General features: G+C 40.8%; 1 protein-coding gene across 3 annotated transcripts in view; it reads right to left on the minus strand.

Annotated features, from left to right (window-relative positions):
- PPARG (peroxisome proliferator activated receptor gamma) overlaps positions 1-21,174 on the minus strand; it is a 102,861-nt gene that overhangs the window by 39,617 nt on the left and 42,070 nt on the right. For all 3 annotated transcript variants that reach the window (XM_073592358.1, XM_073592357.1, XM_073592356.1), the window contains 2 exons: positions 10,275-10,524; positions 6,819-6,988 (listed from right to left, as the gene is read on the minus strand). In XM_073592358.1, coding sequence (XP_073448459.1) covers positions 6,819-6,988; positions 10,275-10,509 — 405 coding nt within the window. In that variant the 5' untranslated portion in view covers positions 10,510-10,524. The remainder of the gene's footprint in view (positions 1-6,818; positions 6,989-10,274; positions 10,525-21,174) is intronic.

Here is a 21,174-nt window from a genome sequence, read left to right on the forward strand (position 1 = left end):
TAAAATGTCTCCAATCAGTTTATTTTATGATAAACTGACTCTTCTCTGTCCTCCAAAAAGAAATGATTTGGCAAAGTGAACTATTGCTAATATCCTCAATGCTTCCACCCCAAAAGTACTGTGAATTACAGGAGGTCATAGGAGCACCCAGACATACACTTTGTTATTATAGGGAGGTAACATTTCAGCAGTTTACATTTCTGATACGTGTGTATCTGTATTACTTCCGATTCCTGCTACTCCCATTTTCTGCTTTCTCGAAACAATTGACAAATGTATATTTTTGTGCATCCAGTCCTGAGATTTATAAAGCTCTGCCACGCAGCACATCCCTGTCTGGAAGAGCAGAAGACTTCATTTTTTTTCTGCTGCAACACTTAAAGCAATATTAAACCCAAACGCAAACATTTATTATATTGCAGCTTACCAATTCTTAGATGTGACGGCTGCATTAGTTTTCTTTTTTAGGCTTTCTTTCCTTTATTTTCACCTGGTGATCTGGCCAGTAAGTCTGTTGTTTTTCAATAGAACAAGCTGTCCTGCAGATATAGCAGTTAGAGGGTTGAGACAAGCGATTTACCACTGCCAAGGGGTGCTTACAATGATCAGATTTTATTTATTTACAGTAAACCAAAACTTTTATCCAAAAAGGAACAAAACTGTTGCTGTAACTGCTTATTTGCGAGGTGGGATAGTCACACTGCACAGTGCATTCTAAGCCCTGATTGGGCAAAGCTTTGCCCAATCGGGATATAGTGAATAGCTGGTTGTTAAGGAGCGGGCCGGGAATCCGGCTGTGGTGTCCTTAACCGCTTGCCGACTGCCGCCTGTGCATTTACGTCATCAGAATGGCACGGCTGCGCAAATGGGCGTACCTGTACGTCCCTTTGAATTTGCCACTGTGCCATTGCGATCGTCTCACGGAGAGGAAGAACGGGGAGATGCTAATGTAAACAAGCATCTCCCCGTTCTGCCTAGTGACACTGTCACTAATTACAGTTCCCTGTGATTGGAAGCTGTGATCAATGAAGTGTCACTCATAGCCACGCCCCCCCCACAGTTAGAATCACTCCAAAGGACACACTTAACCCCTTCCTAGCCAGCTAGCGCTTAACCCCTTCACTGCCAGTGTAATTTTTACAGTAATCAGTGCAATTTTATAGCACCGATCGCTGTAAAAATGACAATGGTCCCAAAAATGTGTCAAAATTGTCCGATGTGTCCGCCATAATGTCGCAGTCACGATAAAAATCGCAGATCGCCGCCATATTACTAGTAAAAAAAAAAAAAAATTATAAAAATGCCATAAAACTATCCCCTATTTTGTAGACGCTATAACTTTTGCACAAACCAATCAATAAACGCTTATTGCAATTTTTTTACCAATAATATGTAGAAGAATATATATCGGCCTAAACTGAGGAAAAAAATGTTTTTTTTATATATTTTTTGGGGATATATACTATAGCAAAAAGTTAAAAAAAATGCGTTTTTTTCAAAATTGTCAGTCTTTTTTTGTTTATAGCCCAAAAAATAAAAACCACAGAGGTGATCAAATACCACCAAAAGAAAGCTCTATTTGTGGGAAAAAAAAGACATCAATTTTGTTTGGGAGCAACGTCGCACGACCGCGCAATTGTCAGTTAAAGTGACGCAGTGCCGAATCGTTCTGGTCTTTGGCCAGCCAAATGGTCCGGGGCTAAAGTGGTTAATAACGGATGAATCATCAGCTGTCAATGGGCTTCCCCGCTGACAGCTGAATGAAAAAAAAAACATTTGCTGGCAATAGAAAAATCTGAAAACAAAAACCATAATGGGGGCCCCCTAAGCCATACCATGCCCTTCAGCTTTAATATTGAGCCGCTCGCACCCCTTTCCTGATTTGCCAGGCTGCATGCTCAGATAAGGGTCTGGTATGGATTTTAGGGGGAACCCGACGCCGTTTTTTTTTCAGTTTTGGTGTGCGGTTTCCCTTAAAATTCATACCAGACCCGAAGAGCCTGGTATGGATTGGGAGGAGGGACCCCACGCTGTTTTTTTCACATTTTTAAATTGCCAAAAATGGTATTGTATTTATTTAAATGTCATTTTTTTTTCTTTATAAATGTCAGTTTTGCTGCAGCAGGTTCTATACATGGTACAGATGCGCCACTTTTAAGGAAGACCAAGGGCCCCCCCGGCACTATATTTAAAGGATTTTTTCCCTTTTTTTGGTTCACTTTAAGCACCATTAAAATCACTGCTCCTTTAAAAACGATCTTTTTTAAAGTTTTTTTTTGCAATGGTACATGCCCCACAGCCAGGTAGTGCCCGGGCCCCCATTCTCTTGTTATGGCCAATAATTTGCATATAAGCCTTCAAAATTAGGATTTTTTATTTTTCAAGTTCAGGTCCCATAGACTTCAATGGGGTTTGAAGTTCGGGAGTTCTGGTGCGAACCGAACAGACGATGTTCGGCCCATTTCTATTAGTGTATATAAATTTGCTAGTGCATCTAACACTCCCATTCCCCCAGACTGATAATGCTGCTGTCCAGAGGTGCCCATGTGCTCCTTCATCTAGAGTGGAGACACTCTAATACAGGAGGTGTGTTACTGGCCAAATCAGGTGAAAATTGAGGAAAGAAGCCTAAAAAAATAAAACTAATGCAGCCACCACATCTAATGATTGCTAAGCTAAAATATATTACATTTTTAGTTTGGGGTTTAGTATTTCTTTAATAGTTAAAGAGGAACTTCAGCCCCCTCCTCCGTTTTTCCCCTCTCTTACCTGTACTACAGCGTTGTCCCCAATTCAGATACTCACCTGCCCAGCAGATCCAGCATTGTCCTGCTGTGACCCACTACCCTGCTGTCACAGCCTGTGTCCTGCGCCGCCATCTTTCTGGCTCAGGCAGCCCAGTTCCCTGATGATGCATGGCAGGCTGGCCCTCCTCTGGCCTCTATGAATGAAAGTAGAGCATCCTGGGATATGTGACGCCTTTCTCGCCAAGGCCAGGGTGGGGTGGGCAGAAAAACGAAAAAATTGCACAAACATAAAAAAAATTATTGACAAGCTTTTATGTGGAGGGTGGGAGAAGCTCAAGGATACAGTACCCAGTGCATCCTGACAGGGGTCTACTTTAAGGTCATGTTCCCCTCCCAGCCTTTGAATGGACAATGAAAGAGGAAGCAACAGACTAATGAGATCATTTCCCTATCACTCTGCCCACTTCTCCTACGAGCATGTTACTTGTAAGCACATGAGCACCGCAGTACAACTGATTGGCTCTTTGTCCTGCTCCTCCCTCTTCCAATCTGAGCTCGGCTGTACAGGGACTGCAAGAGGTTGATACCAAGTCATATTCAGATGCGGCTTGCATTGTAAAACACATTTAATGATGCACAGTAGTACCTTGGATTATGAGCATAATTAGTTCCAGAAGCATACTTGTAATCCAAAGCACTCGTATTTCAAAGCAAGTTTCCCCATTAGAATCAATGGAAACTCAGATAATTAGTTCCAGTGTCACTGCTAGTGTATGCAGTACCGCATGTGGCCAGAGGTAGGGGAGACACTCAGAAACACTCGGAGACGCTCAGAGTCCGCTCGGGAACCGAGTGTCTCCGAGCGTTTCCGGTGCCCCCCCCACCTCTGGCCAAATGCGATACTGCACACCCCAGAGACTTGAATCTTGCTCGTCAGGATTTTTTTTTTAAAACAGCTCGTATTGCGAGTAGCTCGTAAACCACGTTACTCTCAATCCGAGGTTTTACTGTATTAATAAATGAATAGATGCATTAATTGGTATCTTTTATATCTGACTGTAGCCTTAAAGTAAATAAATAAACCCAGGTGATTCAAACTGAGCATATAGAGAAGAAATGTAGAATTAGACCATTCCATGAAAACCACATGGCAAAGCTATCAATAGATACAGAGATGGCTACAGGAGATGTCTCTCCTGTCCTCCATTGCTGCTATTCAAGCACAGATCATGCTTAATCAACTGCTACAGTGGTGAATGACAGCTCTTAAACTAGAAGTAAAAAATCCTTGTCGTCTTTGGCTCTGGTGGAGATCAAATGCTTCTCCTGCTCAGCATTCTGAAGCCGTTTGCCTACTGTAGGTCCCGGGCTGGAGAGGCAAGGGCAACCAGGAAACACCATGGGTGGCACCGGAGGGGGAGGGGGTGCCAGGGCATGCACTGTCCTGTAAAAGTGATTGGGCAGCTCCATAGCCACCCGGATCACCTTTACACGACAGCCAAAAGTAGTCTGAAAAAGACAATACCAAGCAACAACCATGAGCTTGCTTAAACCCCTTGACTACAAGAACATTTATAAATATACCGGGCTAGACAAGGGGTTATTGATTATTTTGTAATTCATTTGTTCACTGGGAAGGCAATTTTTTGGCGCAAAAAGGGTGATCCTGGAGTTCAGCTTTAATTTGGACTGCTCAGGTTTTTTTTGCAAGGTTAACTCTAAACTCTACAATTATGATGAGATTTACAGCTCATTCATTACCACAAAACAGCCTAGAGTTATGTGAAACCTGAGAAATCACCTGAAATTTGTCACGCTAAGATGAACCGGCAGTTAGAGAAGGTGAGATAAATACTCAAAGCACCTCCCCTAACAACCAGTCCGGTCTGTTCACATGATACATACTCATCGTATGACCACTTCTCCTGTTCTTGTGCAAAGAGGGAGCTTTTGGACCATGCAGATCTGGTTATATATGTCTAAATCTGTAAAAGATCTGATGTTTGGTTCAAATTGGGTCAGTCCAATCTAATCTGATTTTTTTTTCTGGGAGCAAATTGAAAAAAGTTTGAATCACACACTTCTAAGAACTATTGGGAATTCCACTGGTGATATCTCCACACCAAATTCCTAGGTTTATGCCACCTGCTGAAGCCATCAGACACATCAAACTTGCCATCTCATTCCTTCTCAGAGGCCCTCATCCAGTTATGGCTGATCCAACTAAAGTGGAACTAAACCCTCCTCTCCTTTTCAGCCAAGAAAACTGCCCTCTTAGACTTGGTTTGATCTGCAACTGCCATGGTGCTGCACGTGTGATCAGTTATGACACCGGCCATTTGATGGTTTCACAGGTTGGCTGAAAGCACAAGCAAAGGTGACAGCATTCCCAGCATCCCAGAATCGTAGCTGCTTTTTATAGCTGTTAAATTGTTGGGTTTAGTTCCACTTTTGTATTAGGCTCCAACTCATAAAACTTACATTTCCTCATATAATTTTGCAGCCTAATAATTCAGAAAATGTTTTATGCCTCTTTCAATTGGATAATAGTTTGTAAGTTGCAATTACTGTAACATTAATTGCCAAATAATATAACATTTTTCTGGAATTAGGGTCTGTTCGCACCATGCATGGTGCTTGGCATTTTTCCAAAACTGGATCAATACCAGCACCACAGGGAAACATGAGCCCCATTCACACCACAACGCTGATGTGATGTGTGGTGCAGACATGCTGCATTCTTCAACAATGCACCAGAGCTTACATAATGTCAGTTTTGGGCACCACACTTCAAATCTGCTCCAATTAATAGATGTATGAAATAATACTTTGACCACCAGCACAGAATGGACCCTAGCCTGCATGCTACAATGCATTGTTTGGCATGCATGAATGGGCCTTAAAGCAGATGTAGCCCTCGGTAAACCTAGCGGCCCTGTCATTTGAGTTTGGCATGTCTGATATAGTCTTGCGAATAGAAATTTCTCTGAATTCTCAGAATCTTTTGATATTATATACTGTTAAATGATGATTAACATTATTCTGAAAACTCTTTAAAACCTTCTTTTTATACCCAATCATGTTACTGATCTGTTGCCAATTAACCTAATTAGTTGCTAAATGTTATTCCAGCTCTTCCTTGTTAGTACTACTTACTTTGCCAGCTTTTTTTTGCCCAGTCCCAACTTTTTTGAGATGTGTTGCTGCCATCAATTTAAAAATTACCTTTTTTTTTAAATTGAACATTTTCTCAGTTTAAACATTTGATATGTTTTCTATTTTCTATTATCAATAACATATGGGTTTATGAGATTTTCAAATCATTTCATTCTGTTTTTATGTAGATTTTACACAGCTTCCCAGTTTTTTTTTAAATTGGGTTTGTAGAAGAAGGATAGAGGGTACATATAAAAAATTAGTCAGTGGTTAAGTGCACCAGACTCCACCGGTAAAGTAAGAAATATTATATTATATTTAATTGGACTAACCAATTATTATGTTCCAGCAAGACTAGTAAAAGTAGATTGGCATGGCAGCTTACCACAATTACTAATTTTAGTAAGTAATGTTTAGGTGCAACGTGTAAATAAAGTTATTTTCTGTTAGTCATATATTAAGTCTAAAGCTTAGTACACAGCACTAATTTGTTTTGGCTGGGTTGAACAAAAAAAAAAAAAACTGACAGCTTCGGTCGGAGCTGGTTTACTAACAATCCAATATTAGTACAGCGATCTCCCCTGCTGTACTATTGTGTTCTGACAGGGGGGCAGCCCCCCGTCAGAACACTTTGGTGAGCGCTCTCAGTCAGCGCTCTCAGTCATTGGCTGAGAGCGCTAATCGAGAGCTGTTCAGCTGCTAGTTTTCCAGCATGCTTGCCCAACAGAAGCTGTCCGTCGGACCGGCTGCCATGTCGGACGGTTTTTATCAAACCAGCTGATGTCACCCAACATTCGGCCCGTGTGTGCTAAGCTTAAATGTTTTCCTACACAAATTTCATGCCTATTGACCTAAACACACTATATAAAGTTTACACCGGATGTTATTTCTGCCACAATGTAGTATTTATGTTACCTTACAGCCTTCACATGCATGGACACCATAATGGAACCCTGAGGCCTTGTCTCCACAAACTCGACATTCTATGGCAATGAAGGAATTGGAAGTTTCATCTGGTGGTTTACTGAATGACTGGGTCTGGTCTGAGTAGTAAGGCGGAGAGGGGGGCTCCAATTTGATCATGTCTGGGTTAAAAAAAGAATGATTGGACCACAAATTTGTCAATAAAATTATTTTCTCATGTTTATACAGCTAGACAGAGGACAAGCGTGGCAAGCAGTAGCAAGAAATCACAAATCATTCATTACTGTTCTGATTTCAGGAAACTGAAACCTGTGTTTTTCTGTGATGGGTTACTGTATTTTCATCATTATAAGTACTACTCCTTGCACTTACAGACTAAGCATTTTATAAAGCTGAAAATAACAAATTTAAAGACTTGGTAAGGAGAATGGGCAAAATGACAGGTTCTCTTAAAAAGCTCACCCTCTCTCCGCTTATACTTTGTTTTCCTATACTTCCCCAACACTCTGTCTGTAGGAGTTCTGGGAACTACCCAGAATTACACCTTCTTCCCTCCCTAAGATGCAGTTCTGAGGACTGGGTGACCAATCGCCAAGGCCGAACACTGTCACAGGAGGTAGGGTAGACAATCATAAAAACTGAACTCCAGGTATGATCTTAATTGCTTACTTACACTGACCAAAGTAAGTATGCATATTTCATAATTGAGGGACGGTACCGATATGGAAGCTGACAATCAATCTAGTGGTTTATGTTACTACAGTGATCACTGTGATCCTCCAGGTCCTGTGCCGAGCAGATTCCTTACTGCATATTGACCACAGGGGGTCACAGGCTTGGCACTGCCACCATTTACAGAATGTTTTCTATTTTTTTTAATGAATACAAGGCCTTCTCTGGTTGGACAAGTTGACGTCATGATCTTCACCTCGTCCAATTAGAGAATGCCTTGCATTCACTGAAAGAAATACAAGGCCATCTGCAAAAGGTGACAAGCCAATCAAGTGACCCTTTGTGATCAGTGTGCAGTGGGGCAGCTGCTTGGCATAGGACCTGGAATATCGCAGTGAACATGGTAATAGCAGCAGCCACTACAGTGAATGTCAGCCTCCAGACCTGGCCCTCAGGTATTAAATATGCATACTTACATTGGTTCAAGCTGAACCAATGTAAGTATGCTATTATGACAATACCTGCTATTCAGCTTTAACCATGTGCAAGGATCGATGTGGACTCAGGAGACCCAGTGATCCTGCGTATGAACAGAGTGTTGGGGGAGCTTGGGGAAGGTAAGTATCAGTGGATGGGGGGGTACCTTATCAATAAAAGCTTTTACACTGCAGTTGTATAATACCGGAGATTATTGATCCAGTAGGGGATCAGGAAGGATTTTCTTTTCCCTCACTGAAGCAAGTTGAACCTTGATGCATAAGGATTTTTGTGCCTTCCTCTTGATCAACAGTGGGTATAGGGTTCTGTACATGGATATTTTCTATTTGTTTTTTTTTTTATTGGTTGAACTGGATGGACCTGTGTCTTATTTAAACCCAGGGTTTTTTTTCAGCAGGAATATGGTGGAATGCAGTTCCAGCACCTCCAGCACTGAATGCAAGCAATGGCAAAGGGTGCTGGGTTGTGCTGGAGGGTCTATTGATACTGACCGCTGGGGGATCTATTTTGCTGGAGGGGGTATATTTTTTTTTGGGGGGGGGGGTATATTGCTGCTGGGGAGGTCTTTAATTGTTGGGGGGGTCTATTGTTGCTGGGGGTGGACCTTATGTTGCTGTGGGGGGACAACTGTTGCTGGGAGGGGTCTACTACTGTTGAGGGAGTATTATCTATTACTGCTGACTGCTAGAGTGTCTATTGATGCTGGCTGTCGGGAGATCTGTTGTTGCTGCTGAGAGTCTATAGCTGCGGGGGGAGGGGGTATTTTGTTGCAGGTGGATCCATTGTTGATGGGTGGATCCATTGTTGCTGGAGGAGGGGGGTCTATTGATGCTGGCTGCAGAGGAACTAATTTACTGCTTTTCTTGTTATCATTAACAAATTCAATACGAATTACTTAGCACCACAAAGTGATACTTGGTTCTGTAACCTCTAAAAGGGGTAGTACTGGGAGGTGGGTAGAGGGGGGAGCCAAGGAACATGCTCACAGGTGGTTAGGGGGAGGAAATAGGGGTGAATCAGAAAGGGGAAGTTCCTACACCTATTCTTGGAGAAAAAAACCCTATGTAACCATGTAACTTTAACACAAGGAGAGAAACAGTAAAGGCAAACTTATAGAGGTGAAAACATTTAAGTAGATTCCATTTGTAAAAATCTAATTTCATTTTAAAACAGGACATATAGAGGGGAATATGTATCAAGAAAATTAACACCAAACCTGGCTTCATCTCAGTTGGCTAATGCCGCGTATACACAACCGGACTTTCCGGCAGAAAAGGTCCAATGGAATCATTCCATTGGACATTCCGATCGTGTGTGGGCTTCATCGGACTTTTTCTTTCTAAAATTCTGATGGACCTAGAAATAGAACATGTTTCAAATCTTTCAGATGGAATCAGTACCTATTGGGAAAGCCGCTCGTCTGTATGCTTTTCCGATGGACCAAAAATGACGCAAGGGCAGCCACTGGCTACTGGCTATTGAACTTCCTTTTTCTAGTCCCGTCGTACGTCATTGTGTTCTAAACGATCGGACTTTTTTGTGATTGTGTGTAGGCAAGTCAGTTTCCGTGGAACTCTGTCGGAACTCCGTCCAAAAGACTGTCAGAGTTCATTCCGACGGAAAGTCCGGTCGTGGGTACGCGGCATAAGTCTATGTGTTAGCAATCCTGGCCAGTCAACTGAGACAGTTTTGCACAGGTCTGCAACACAATTTCTACTGGAGATGAGACACAGTTTAAAAAAAAATCTGATTAAAATCTATGTGTGAGCTGGACTATAGACCACCTCTTCTTTATGTTATGGAGATTAAAAAAAAGTGTCTGTTTTGTAGTCCAGCATGGGAGAACCAGGCAGGACTGACAACACTGTTTGCATTTCGAGCGCAGCAGTTCAGTAGGTATCTAGCAGATCAACATGTGTTTTTCTAAACTTGCAGCTTTTAAAATTGATGTAACATGGGGCAATATGCGTGCATTGCAGAGATGTATGACAATTTTTTTTATTTAGTCCAGACACACACAAGTTTTGTGGATTCAACTTTAGAATAAATTCTATACCATGTGATTATCTATGTTACATCTTTACACACAGATAACTGCCAACCCTGAAAAGATTGAGCCATTGTCTGAAAGAGGCAAAGAAGGATAATGCCTTCCTATTCTATTAGGTCTAGTAATTCTTGCTTTATCAATTGCCCTGACGTATTAGGTGGAGGCTCTTCATTGTATCTAGACAACACTCCAGAAAACTGTGATGAAAATGGAAAAAGTCAGCGTACTTTGGCAGTCTTGGAGTTTCAGGTCATACTTATAATCAGTGTCCATCTGGTCATTTCGACACGGGAAAGGTTTATCTTCTAGAATGTCTTCATAGTGGGGAGCTGAGATACTTGTAAAATCCACTGTGCCAAATGGCTTAATGTCAAAGCCCTGGGAGTGGTCTTCAATGCAGGACAAGTCCATTGTGTTCATCCCAAAATTCATGCTCCAAAATGGCATTTCTGTGTCCACCATGGTTGATGCGGTTTCCTGCAAGATAATATAGATATACTGTTAGTAAATTTAAAAAGCACAACAAAAGTTAATTTTTAGTAAACTTGGATTTTGTTTTGGCTTATAATTTGTTTTAAGCTAGAACTAAACCCATCAATTTAACAGTTAAAGTGTTACTAAACCCAGGACCCTGCATTCACTATATCTGGTCTCCCACAGTACAAAGAATGTGGAAATGCAATTATTTTAGTAAATATAAACAGCTAAATACTTTTCTCATTGGCAGTATATTCTTGTGACTTCTATCGGTGTCTGGTTAAAGTTTTTAGGAGGAGTTTTCATACTGCGCTGGCTGACCTATCAGGATGCAGGACTCCTGACCCTCTGCCTGGACAGTGCTGATCGGCCCTGTGCTGATCACATGCACTCTCCCAAGGAAAAAAAACTCTCTAGCAATACACACCAAACTGAGCATGTGCAGCCTGACTCCAGTAACTCTGTCTTATCCAGACATGTTTTGGAAACAATGCAAGAAGGGGAGGATCTGTGCATACAAGATCAAACAGCCTTTTTACACAATGCAGAGGATTAACCCCTTGGGTTCTGCAATGAGTATAACAAGCATGCTTTACTGCATATACAGACTGATTTTACTGTTGTGGGTTTAGAAACACTTAAAAAGAAAAACAATTACACTCCTGGCATGCCGGGAATGCTAACTGTCACATTTGCTTGTGCTTTCAGCCAAACTGTCAAATCAAAAAATGGCTGGAGTCATAACTGATCACATGTGCAGCACCATGGCAGTTGCAGATCAAACTGAGGCTAAGATGGCAGCTTCCTTGACTTAAAAGGATAGAAGGGTTTAGTCCTGCTTAGACTAATCCCCTGATGGCCGCAGGAAACATTAGGCAGTTAACCCGTTAGCACTTTAGATACTTAAAGCGGCATTAAACCCCCCCAAAAAATGTTATATATTGCAGTTTACTAATCTTTGCATGTGGTGACTGCATTAGTTTAATTTCTAGGCTTTTTTTTCTTTATTTTCACCTGTGATCTGGTCAGTAAGTCTGTTATTTTTCAGCTTCCTTTAACAGACCAAACTGTCCAGCAAAATTGGCAGTTAGAGGGTTGAGACACATACACAATATTGGTATAATGTTCAGCGCTAAACCATCTGATGAAAAAGATTAAAGTTTAAAATTAAATGGGGGCTATAAAGGGAGCAAGGCTGCTTCAGGCGTGGGCTGGGGAACCCGATCACTGTGAACAAGAGGAAAGCAAAAGGAGGAGAGAGAAGCGCCAAGTCAATCCTTTAAACAGCTTAGGAATTTTTTCAGTATATAGGTATAAAACAACACTAAAAACTTGCGTTAAAAATGTTGGAGCACTTGCAGAGTGCTAGAGAGGGTCTCAGACACACAGCTGATGTCTCCACGAGGATTACTGAGCTGTGGCTAACCCATGGCGCCCCTGGATCCCTCAATAGAGACTTCCCGGCGATCCTCCTGTGCTCCTGTGACACTGCACGTGGAAGCTCCCACCCTCTCTAGCACTCTGCAAGTGCTCCAACATTTTTCACGCAAGTTTTTAGTGTTGTTTTATACCTATATACTGAATACATTCCTAAGCTGTTTAAAGGATTGGCTTGGTGCTTCTCTCTCCTCCTTTTGCTTTCCTTTTGTTCAGAGGGTTGAGACAACCATTAACACTGACAGGGGTGCTTACAATGATCAGCTTTTATTCATTTATGCAAAATCTTTATCCCCCAAAAAATAAATAAAAAAAACTGTTGCTGTAACTGCTTAAAACATGTCATCTGTCTAGCTTTTATTTGTTAGTCAAATGCATCTAAATCTGCTAGTGACAATGCTGCTGTCCAATGAAGTGGAGACACCCCAAGACAGGAAGTGCAGCGCTATGCAAAAGTTTTAGGCAGGTGTGAAAAAAATTCTGTAAAGTAAGCATGCTTTCAGAAATAGAAGTGTTAATAGTTTAATTGTATTAATTAACAAAATGGAAAGTAAATGAAAAGAAGAGAGATCCAAATCAAATCAATATTTGGTAAAATGGGAATCTGACCGTCTGCATGAGCTCTTAGGCTGAATGTAACAATTCAGAGATCTCATCGTTGACGTTTCAGAGAAATATAAGACCCGGTTCACACAGGGGTGACTTGTCAAGTAACTTAGCCGCCTGACAAGTCGCGCTCTATTCTGTACTGTGGAACCGTTCTAATAGGAGAGACTCAAGTCGCTCCGACTTAGAAAAAGGTTCCTGTACTACTTTGGGGTGACTTCGGATCGGCTTGCATTGACTTCTATACAGAAGTCATTTTGCAAGCCGCGCTGAAGCTCCCCCTGAGTGAACCAGCTCTAAGAGAGACCTTGCAAGTATCAGGTCTAATACAGTAGCCCAGTCTAGGGATTAAATACCTATAACTATCTGTATATCATGAACACTGAGGATTTACAAGATACAATAGTATCCAATGATATCAGTAAAATTGAGGATGTATCCTAGAAACCTTGTTTGCAAAGGGAGAATATAAACTGTGACAACACAGTCTACAACCTTCTTTATTATACATTGCTCCTTCCTTCCTCCCAATTAGCATCTGCTACACCATATATTTATTACCTGATGTGCCCACAAATGTGTTTAAATAAATCTATTAAAGTGTTTTGATAAGCATTTGTCTACTTGGCTGTATGTTCCAAAGCTAAAATCCCTTTTTTTAGTAATAATACTTGTTACGGTTTGCTAACACCAAAGAGACATTTTACAGAAACAATTTTATTTTTACCCCACCCAACTGATGATAACTTAATCTCTTTTTGTGCATGCAAATCAAGCAAAGGTGCTTCTAGACCATGATCATGTATGCAAACAATGTTATCCTTTTCTGAGCGAAACTTTGAGGCTGGAAATGCCAGCTTCTGCTTGGCTAGCATTTAGACATTAATGGCTGTGTGTTGAGTTATTTTGAGGGGACAGCAAATTTACACTGTTATACAAGCTGTACACTCACTACTTTACATTGTAGCAAAGTGTCATTTCTTCAGTGTTGTCACATAAAAAATATAATAAAAAATGTGAGGGGTGTACTCACTTTTTCACTTTTGTGAAATACTGTGTGTGTATATATATATATATATATATAATATACACACACATACTCACACATTATCTATACACATTGCTAGAAAGAATTCTCCATGTTTGTATTGCCAAGTGCTACACCTCACATTCTTGGATGTTTCTTAATTGCAGTTTTAATGAGAAAATTAATTGGAAGGTGTGGTTTGCCAAACAGTATACAGTATATGTTCTGTGCGGTGATCAAGGCTTGTAAGCCGAAACACGTGAGCCCCTGTACATTTTTACTCACTTTCTTTTATGCACCAATAAAGAAGCAACAAGGACGTTTGGAGTTGCCGGCTCTATTCTTTGTATTTATGTCTTTATATTTAAGAGCATATGACTGTACACTCCTGAAAAAGTCGTAGTGTTCATGGACACATTGGCTAACATGGAGGGGAGTTTCCAGGCAGAAAAAAAAATGAGAGCTCAAAAAAGCTCAAAAGCCTGTAGGAGCTGCTTCTTTGAGATGCAGTGCATGAGCCTTACTCTGCCCAGTTCTCCATTGGAAAGGAACCAAGAGGAAAGATGTTATGGGTGCTTTTACTTATCTGCATCCGTCCTTTGCTACAATGTCTGTAGTGCAGGGTCTTTAATACACTGATTTTCTGATTTTATTGTATAGTAAACATTACATAGAATACGCAAGGGCAGTATTCTATAAACTGTGAGACCTTCCTTAATTACAATAGCCCTATCAGAAATTGTTATCCTCATTTTTTTATCTTTTATCAAATAAAGTTTACTTTACACATAAAACTCCTTCATTTTCATAAGTCACATAGCAGTCTAATACTGGGTAATACGCACATAACAAGCAAGTTAGAAAAAAACATCATGACAAGCAAGTTAAAAGAAAACACCATGGCCTTGTTCATTGCCATTCCCTGCTATGATGCAACATGTGACAAGAAGTCAAAGATCAGAACAAATCTGCTACCAAAAAGAAGAAAAAAAATACAAATCATTTCAGGACAGATACAGAATAATCCTGAATCTATATTTTTAATTTGTATATGGATGGTACAACTTACTGTTATGGAATGCAGATTTAGAGTGTTTATACAGGTCAAGGAACTTTGAGTTGACATCTCAAATCCCTGTAAACTAGTTTCCCTCTACTGCCTTTGACCTCTTCTATCAACTACTCCAACCCTTCAAGGGCCCATCTGTTGTCATTCTTCCTTTCCCAGTTGTGCCCTAAAAAGTGCACTTTACTGTCCCTGCACATCTTTTTAACCTTACTAATTTAAAGTCACCCCTCACCCACCTCCATTAGTGCCCAACTCCAGACAATACTGAATCCTTGGACCATGTGGGCAAGTGTTAGTTCTTCTCTCAGGTTGCATCTGTCCCTATCTGGTCAATTTTACTCCACTTCATGTTTAAGAGGTACTACAAAAAGTAAATCTTCCCAAAGTGAAAGGAAATCCCAACGTTGACAGTTACCACTGAAACAGATGTCCACATTAGAAGATCTCCCCTCTATTCCTGTTTTGCAGACAACTGTAAAATGTTACATTTCATTTCACTTTCTATTTTAGAGACAAATATATTTTTGTTGTAAATGAATATAAAAGAGCAATGGGGGTATATCCTCAAAGCCATCAACACAAGTGGTATAGTACAAATTATGTATCCAACGTTAGATAGAATACAATCAGAAATAGCGTATTAATAAAGGCATGTACCTCAGGCCAGTAAAAACAAAAACATATAACCCAGGGTAACATATAACCCAGGGTGAGGGCCACAATCACTTTCTATTTTAGTAGTAATGGTCAACTCAACAAAGCATCTAAGCCTCCATCTTTGTTCCAGCCAAAAATACTTTTTTCTTTTTTTACTCTGTATAGAATAGAGAATGGTTAAAACTTTGCAAACCTTGTCCCATTGGAGAGATTTCCCTTCACTTCCTGTCCTGTACACAAACTCTCCTGTGTCCAGAAATGCCTCTCTGTCTTAAGGAATGCTGTCTAAGGGCTTGTTCATATCAGTAGCATGCACTACCACACAGCCGCTGGTGTACAATGTGAAGGTAGCAATGTTAATGAACTAAAAAACAGCACATTGCACTTTAACTGGGCCCTTAAAAGGTAGACCACATTTAAAATAAAACATCCCGTATACTGCAGCTACAGTTAGTTACTTTGCTAACTATACTATTACTCAATGAATACAATGGACACATCAAGAGCCTTTATAAGAAAAAAGACATGTATTGCTGCATACACACAACCGGTTTTGCCATTGGCATAAACACCGAGGGTTTCTCCGACGGAACTCCCACGGAATTCCATTCAAGCGGTCTTGCCTACACACGGTCAACCCAAAGTCTGACCAAAGTCTGACCGTCAAGAACGCGGTGACGTACAACACTTATGACGGGACTAGAAAAAGGAAGTTCAATAGCCAGTAGCCAATAGCTTCTCGTACTTGCTTCAGAGCATTCGTTGTTTTTGGTCCGACGGAACAGCATACAAACGATCGTTTTTCCCGATAGGAATTGGTTCCGTTGGAAATATTTAGAAACGTGTTTCATTTCTAGGTCCGTCAGAATTTTCGAAAAAAAAGTCCGATGAGTCCTACATTCGATCGGAATAGATGATGAAAAGCTTTCGTCTGACTTTTTCTGTCGGACATTCCGCTCGTGTGTACGTGGCTTATGTTGTTACTTCTGAGAACTTCCCTAATCAAATGGTTAATGCTTTTGCTTTGTAAGAGCTTCTATATATATTTGCGAAAATTATCTCATTTTTAACATTTGATATTTATATTATATTTATATTAAAACAGGACATTCAATTCTTTCTGATGGTCTGTTCTCTTTGAAATAAGGGTTCCCGTAAATAATTGAGCACTTAATCAGGCAACATTACTGGACATTAAATTCTTAATTAGCTGTTAGACCGCTATGGTCAGGTCATCCTCTTAAACTCTGTCCTCCTTGGAAAGTTAACAAGTCTAATTTTAGGCTTCGTAACCACTGGTATCTGTCATCACAACAGCATAACTGGTATGAGTTATAATTCAGATGAATATAATCCAGATGCCTACTGCACTGGTCACTCCAATGATAGCAAATTGGCCTTTCACCCACTGAGATCAAATAATATCATTAACTGAGTGGGAACTATTCCAGCATTCTAAAAAATAAATTGCCACCAACAGAAAAATATGTGATTTGAAGTTTCAGAATCATTAGAAAGAGAAGGATTAGAATCCCGGTTGGGTTTTTATTGCTATCTGTGGCTGTAGACAGGGGCCTCAGTCTTCTTCTTCTTTGCCAATCTATATATTTTTGTTTCTATAAGAGATTTACTCTCACTTCTAGGCTGGTGCAGCCATTGTCACCAGCACAAGAAATGAGGGGAAATCTTTCTATGGGAGCCACATATAGTGGTAAAAATGGAACTGGAGTTCTTGGCATTTCCCACTCTATACAAAACGAAAAAAAATGTGGCTGGCCATACAATTTAAAGTGAATCTATCCTCTAATCACAAACCTAACTGATTAACTGCCCTTCAGCACCCTTTGGTACCCAAAAATGTTTAATATTTGCCAATCCTGAAAAAAATGCTGTACCTGGCTTCCTGTATAGATCAGTCTTGGTGTCTCTGTTGAAGAAAAGTTTCAGTAAGGCCAGCTTGCTTAATCTCACCCTTAAAGTATATATAGTTTTAGATTTAGAGTTTCTAAGAGCTAAATTCCCATAAGGTTATTTTTTGCTGTCTGTCTTGTTGGGGAGATTTCTCCTCACTTCCTCTCTGAGAGATGCACAAGTAAAGAAGGGGAAATCTCCAATTTGAGTTGTCACTGGAACAGGTGTTTCTATTGAGACTGACGTCATCGGAGCTTGGTCAAATGGCCAGAAAACATGAACCTGAAAGGAAGACCAAACGAAGATGGAACCGCCATGGCAGCGCAGCTCTGTTTGAAAAACATGTCAGTCACAATGTGCTAGTATGTGGTGCACACTATCACATTATGGCACAAACTTGCAGGGAGTCAATTAAAAACAACAGGTTCATAGAGTTTATTATCTCTTTAAAAGGAGACCCGTTCTCAGCAACTGGGAGAGGTTCCAATGAGCGTTTGCACTGGAAATTTCGGCTGTCAATGACAGCCATGATCCATTGTAAAGCCCAGGGGGCATATTGATCAGTTGCTGGGCTTGAAATCATGGATCACTTCAACACTGTGATTAAAAAGGAAACACTTAGGATGCCATAGGAGCTTCCCGTGAGCTCCAGCAGCAAAGTTGTGATTTATTGTTTACTGATAATATCAAGCGGAATTAATAATTTACTGACAAAAAATATTTGCAAACATTAGCTGATCTTCCACCACCCTCAAAAATACCAGGTAGACATACAGACTGGTATTTGCATAGACATGAGACGGGAATTATTTAGTCCCTTTGTTAGGCTTATACAGGCTTTTATTGTTTATTGCTTTTGTTTATATGGCATTTCTCAGTGTTGGGTAGAGTGCCCAGCGTAGTTCCCTGTTTTGACCATTAGTTGTTACCATAGCTAGTAATGAGAGTAGGTTTAGAGAGCCCTTGAATTGAGTAGAAAGTGTAGTCACCTAGAAAACCACTAAAGGTCCTCAAACCCATAGTGGGGTATGAGTCTATGAATTGGCAGCACTGCCTCTGCGAGTGTGGGGCATTTTGGGAAGTAGGGCTGAGATATAAAGAGTCATGGGCATTATAGTCATTGAAAGGTTCTGGAGGTGGTATATATGTGATTATCTGCATTCAGTAAATAGTTAAAAGGCATTCATTATGTGAACTTTTCCTTTTCTAACCTCAAAAACATGATGTCCTCTGGAAACGGGTCCATTGCCATAAAGCCTAAAGCAGGTATGGGGCAGACTACTACTTGGGGGTGAGAACTCAGGGGTCTTCTGGGGTGTGCTCATAGAACTGAAGGATCCGGTGGTCTAGCTTCCAGGTCCTGTACCGAGAGGCTGCCCAGCTGCTTTCTGAACAGAGGGGGTCTCTTTCTTGGCACAGGTGCCATTAAAAAAACAAAGTGTTCTCCAACAGAATAAGGTGGAGATCATCCCGCCTCTACACCTTGTTTGAGAATATGCAAAGTTTTTCCTGAATGGCACACAAGCCAAGCAAGTGACCCTTTTCATCCACAGTGCAGCAGGTTAACCGCTTAGTATGCGACCAAGAAAAAAGAGAGAGATTACTGTAGTAGTGGTGCCTAGTACAGTGATTTCCAACTTCCACTGAGATCCTACAGGTATTGAACATACATACTTACAATGGTCTAAGCTGGGCCAATGTAACTATGCAAAAATTGTCATGCCTAAACTTCATCTTTGAAGAAGTATAACAACTTTTTTTAGACATTATAGAAGTGCATTGTGGGAATGCTGAAAGGTCCCTTTTTTATATAACTATAGCTGTGAGCGGCAAAAGCCTTACTGATTTAGGAAAACACTGGAAAACAAGCTTTTTTTAAAAAATTTTTATCAGCAACTACATCAGCTGAGCGGGTCTGTATTTCAAGTAACACGCATACAACAAGTGGCCGTTTATTGGTTTATTGATCTCTGTCCAAAGTACACATAGTTGACTGAAAGAGTGCAGGTTATTTGTAGCTAGCGATAACAGGTCAGCTCTGTAATTCTGTGCCGAGGCACAGTTTGTACAAGGCTTGGGAAACAGGTGTAAGTGATCAGGGCCTTGATAGTTATTTCACAGGTAGTGACATGTATGTGTAGTCTAATAAGGCTGACCATACATAAAAATCTTGTATGATTTTCCTTTAGATTTATCTTAAAGGGGTTGTAAAGGTTCTTGTTTTTTCACCTTACTGCATCCTATGCAGTAAGGTGAAAAAACATCTGATGCTTACTGGCCACCCAGCCCCCCCCCCGTTTACTTACCTGAGCCCCCGAAAGTCCCGCGTCGAGAATGCGCTGGATTTCGGCCCGGTCTACTTGGCTCTTCATTGGATAGATTGATAGCAGCGCAGCCATTGGCTCGCACTGCTGTCAATCAAATCCAATGACGTGGACGCCGGGGGGCAGGGCTGAATCCTGCACTTGGCGGCTATGGACGCCAAATGCAGGACTCGGGAGCGCGCCCGCAAGGAAACCCCCCGGGAGAGCGCTTCTCCCAGTGCCGCATCTTAAAGCGGACGTACCTGTACGCCCATTTGCGCAGCCGTGCCGTTGTGCCGACGTATATCGTCATGCACTGGTCGGCAAGCGGTTAAAGAGTAACTCCACTTTTGTTGAGAAAGAAACATTCCCCTCTGGGTGATCTGTGTACATTGCAAGGATTTTACCAAACTTTGTTTCAGATTCCTACCTTTTGTTATTGTGAAGAAATATCTGTTTGTTTTTCTGTGTCCATGTGAATGGGAATGACTTTAAAACTATCAATCAGCTGCTGCACCTGCAGGACTCTAATGAGGAAAGTTGAAGGGCCTGCTTCCCTTTAGATGTGATTTCCCTTTTGGAGTATCTTGCCAAAAATGACATTTTAGCTGCAGAGGGATGCCCAAAATCTGTCTTATATTTTAGTGTAGATTTATGGGAAAATCAGTGAGCAGGAAATGACAATCACAGTATGACTTGTGTAGCAATTGTAATTGTATACGCTATATTATTATTTTTTTTATTTGCTATTTTTTCTCCCATGAAAGTGGAGTTACCCTTTAAATGTTAACCTGAAAATAGGATGCCTTGTCTGCAGTTTTCTGCAACCCCAGCTCAATAACATGTTTTCAGACATTATTCCCAGCAAATGAGAAGCTTGATGTGTGCAGTATATTCGGATGTAACCTTTCACTCACTTTACTTATTTTAGTATTCGGCTTCCACGTAATTGTCCCAGTGGGAGAAGATGAACTTCCTTAATGTGAAGGAATATGGCAACAACGGGTCATAATCCTCAAATTAAAACATATCAGAGAATGGGTATATCCACTATAATCACAGAAACTGAAGATAGATAAATAGATGGGTAGACAAATAGATAGACAAATAGATAGATAAGAAACAGACTTCGATGCAGCTGTCAGAATAAGAGGATTTGGTAAGTGATCCTGCCATTAGGGTCCTTATGAAGGCACTTCCTCTTGCAAGGTCACAATGCTCTGTCCCTGTCTCCCAGTTATGCTTCTGCCTTGTTATCCTGTAACCTGCTTCCCCAGTAGAGAAACGTGTTCCACTATTCTTAAAGGCCTATTCACATCAGCTAGGTCAGTTGCAGTGCAGTTAACACATATTTGTTATCTTGCATGTTAAGATCCATTGAATACAGAACATGGTTTGCATAAAACGCACCACAAGAGACCAAACATTGCAATAGCTGCATTTTTACTAGCTGAGTGTACTAAGTCACAGTGTTTTAACAGTGTGTTGCCTTGCAATGCAGGCACATTGAAAAAGTGCCATTCAGAATGAACATCACCGCAGCACACCAACATAGGTAACATGCATTTACACTTACAGTATCAAATGCGTAAAATTGCACAATGTTGTATATGTTCACAAACTACGCACTTGCAGACTCC

The sequence above is a fragment of the Aquarana catesbeiana genome, linkage group LG07 (genome assembly GCF_042186555.1).
Source record: "Aquarana catesbeiana isolate 2022-GZ linkage group LG07, ASM4218655v1, whole genome shotgun sequence".
Taxonomy (NCBI): Eukaryota; Metazoa; Chordata; class Amphibia; order Anura; family Ranidae; genus Aquarana; species Aquarana catesbeiana.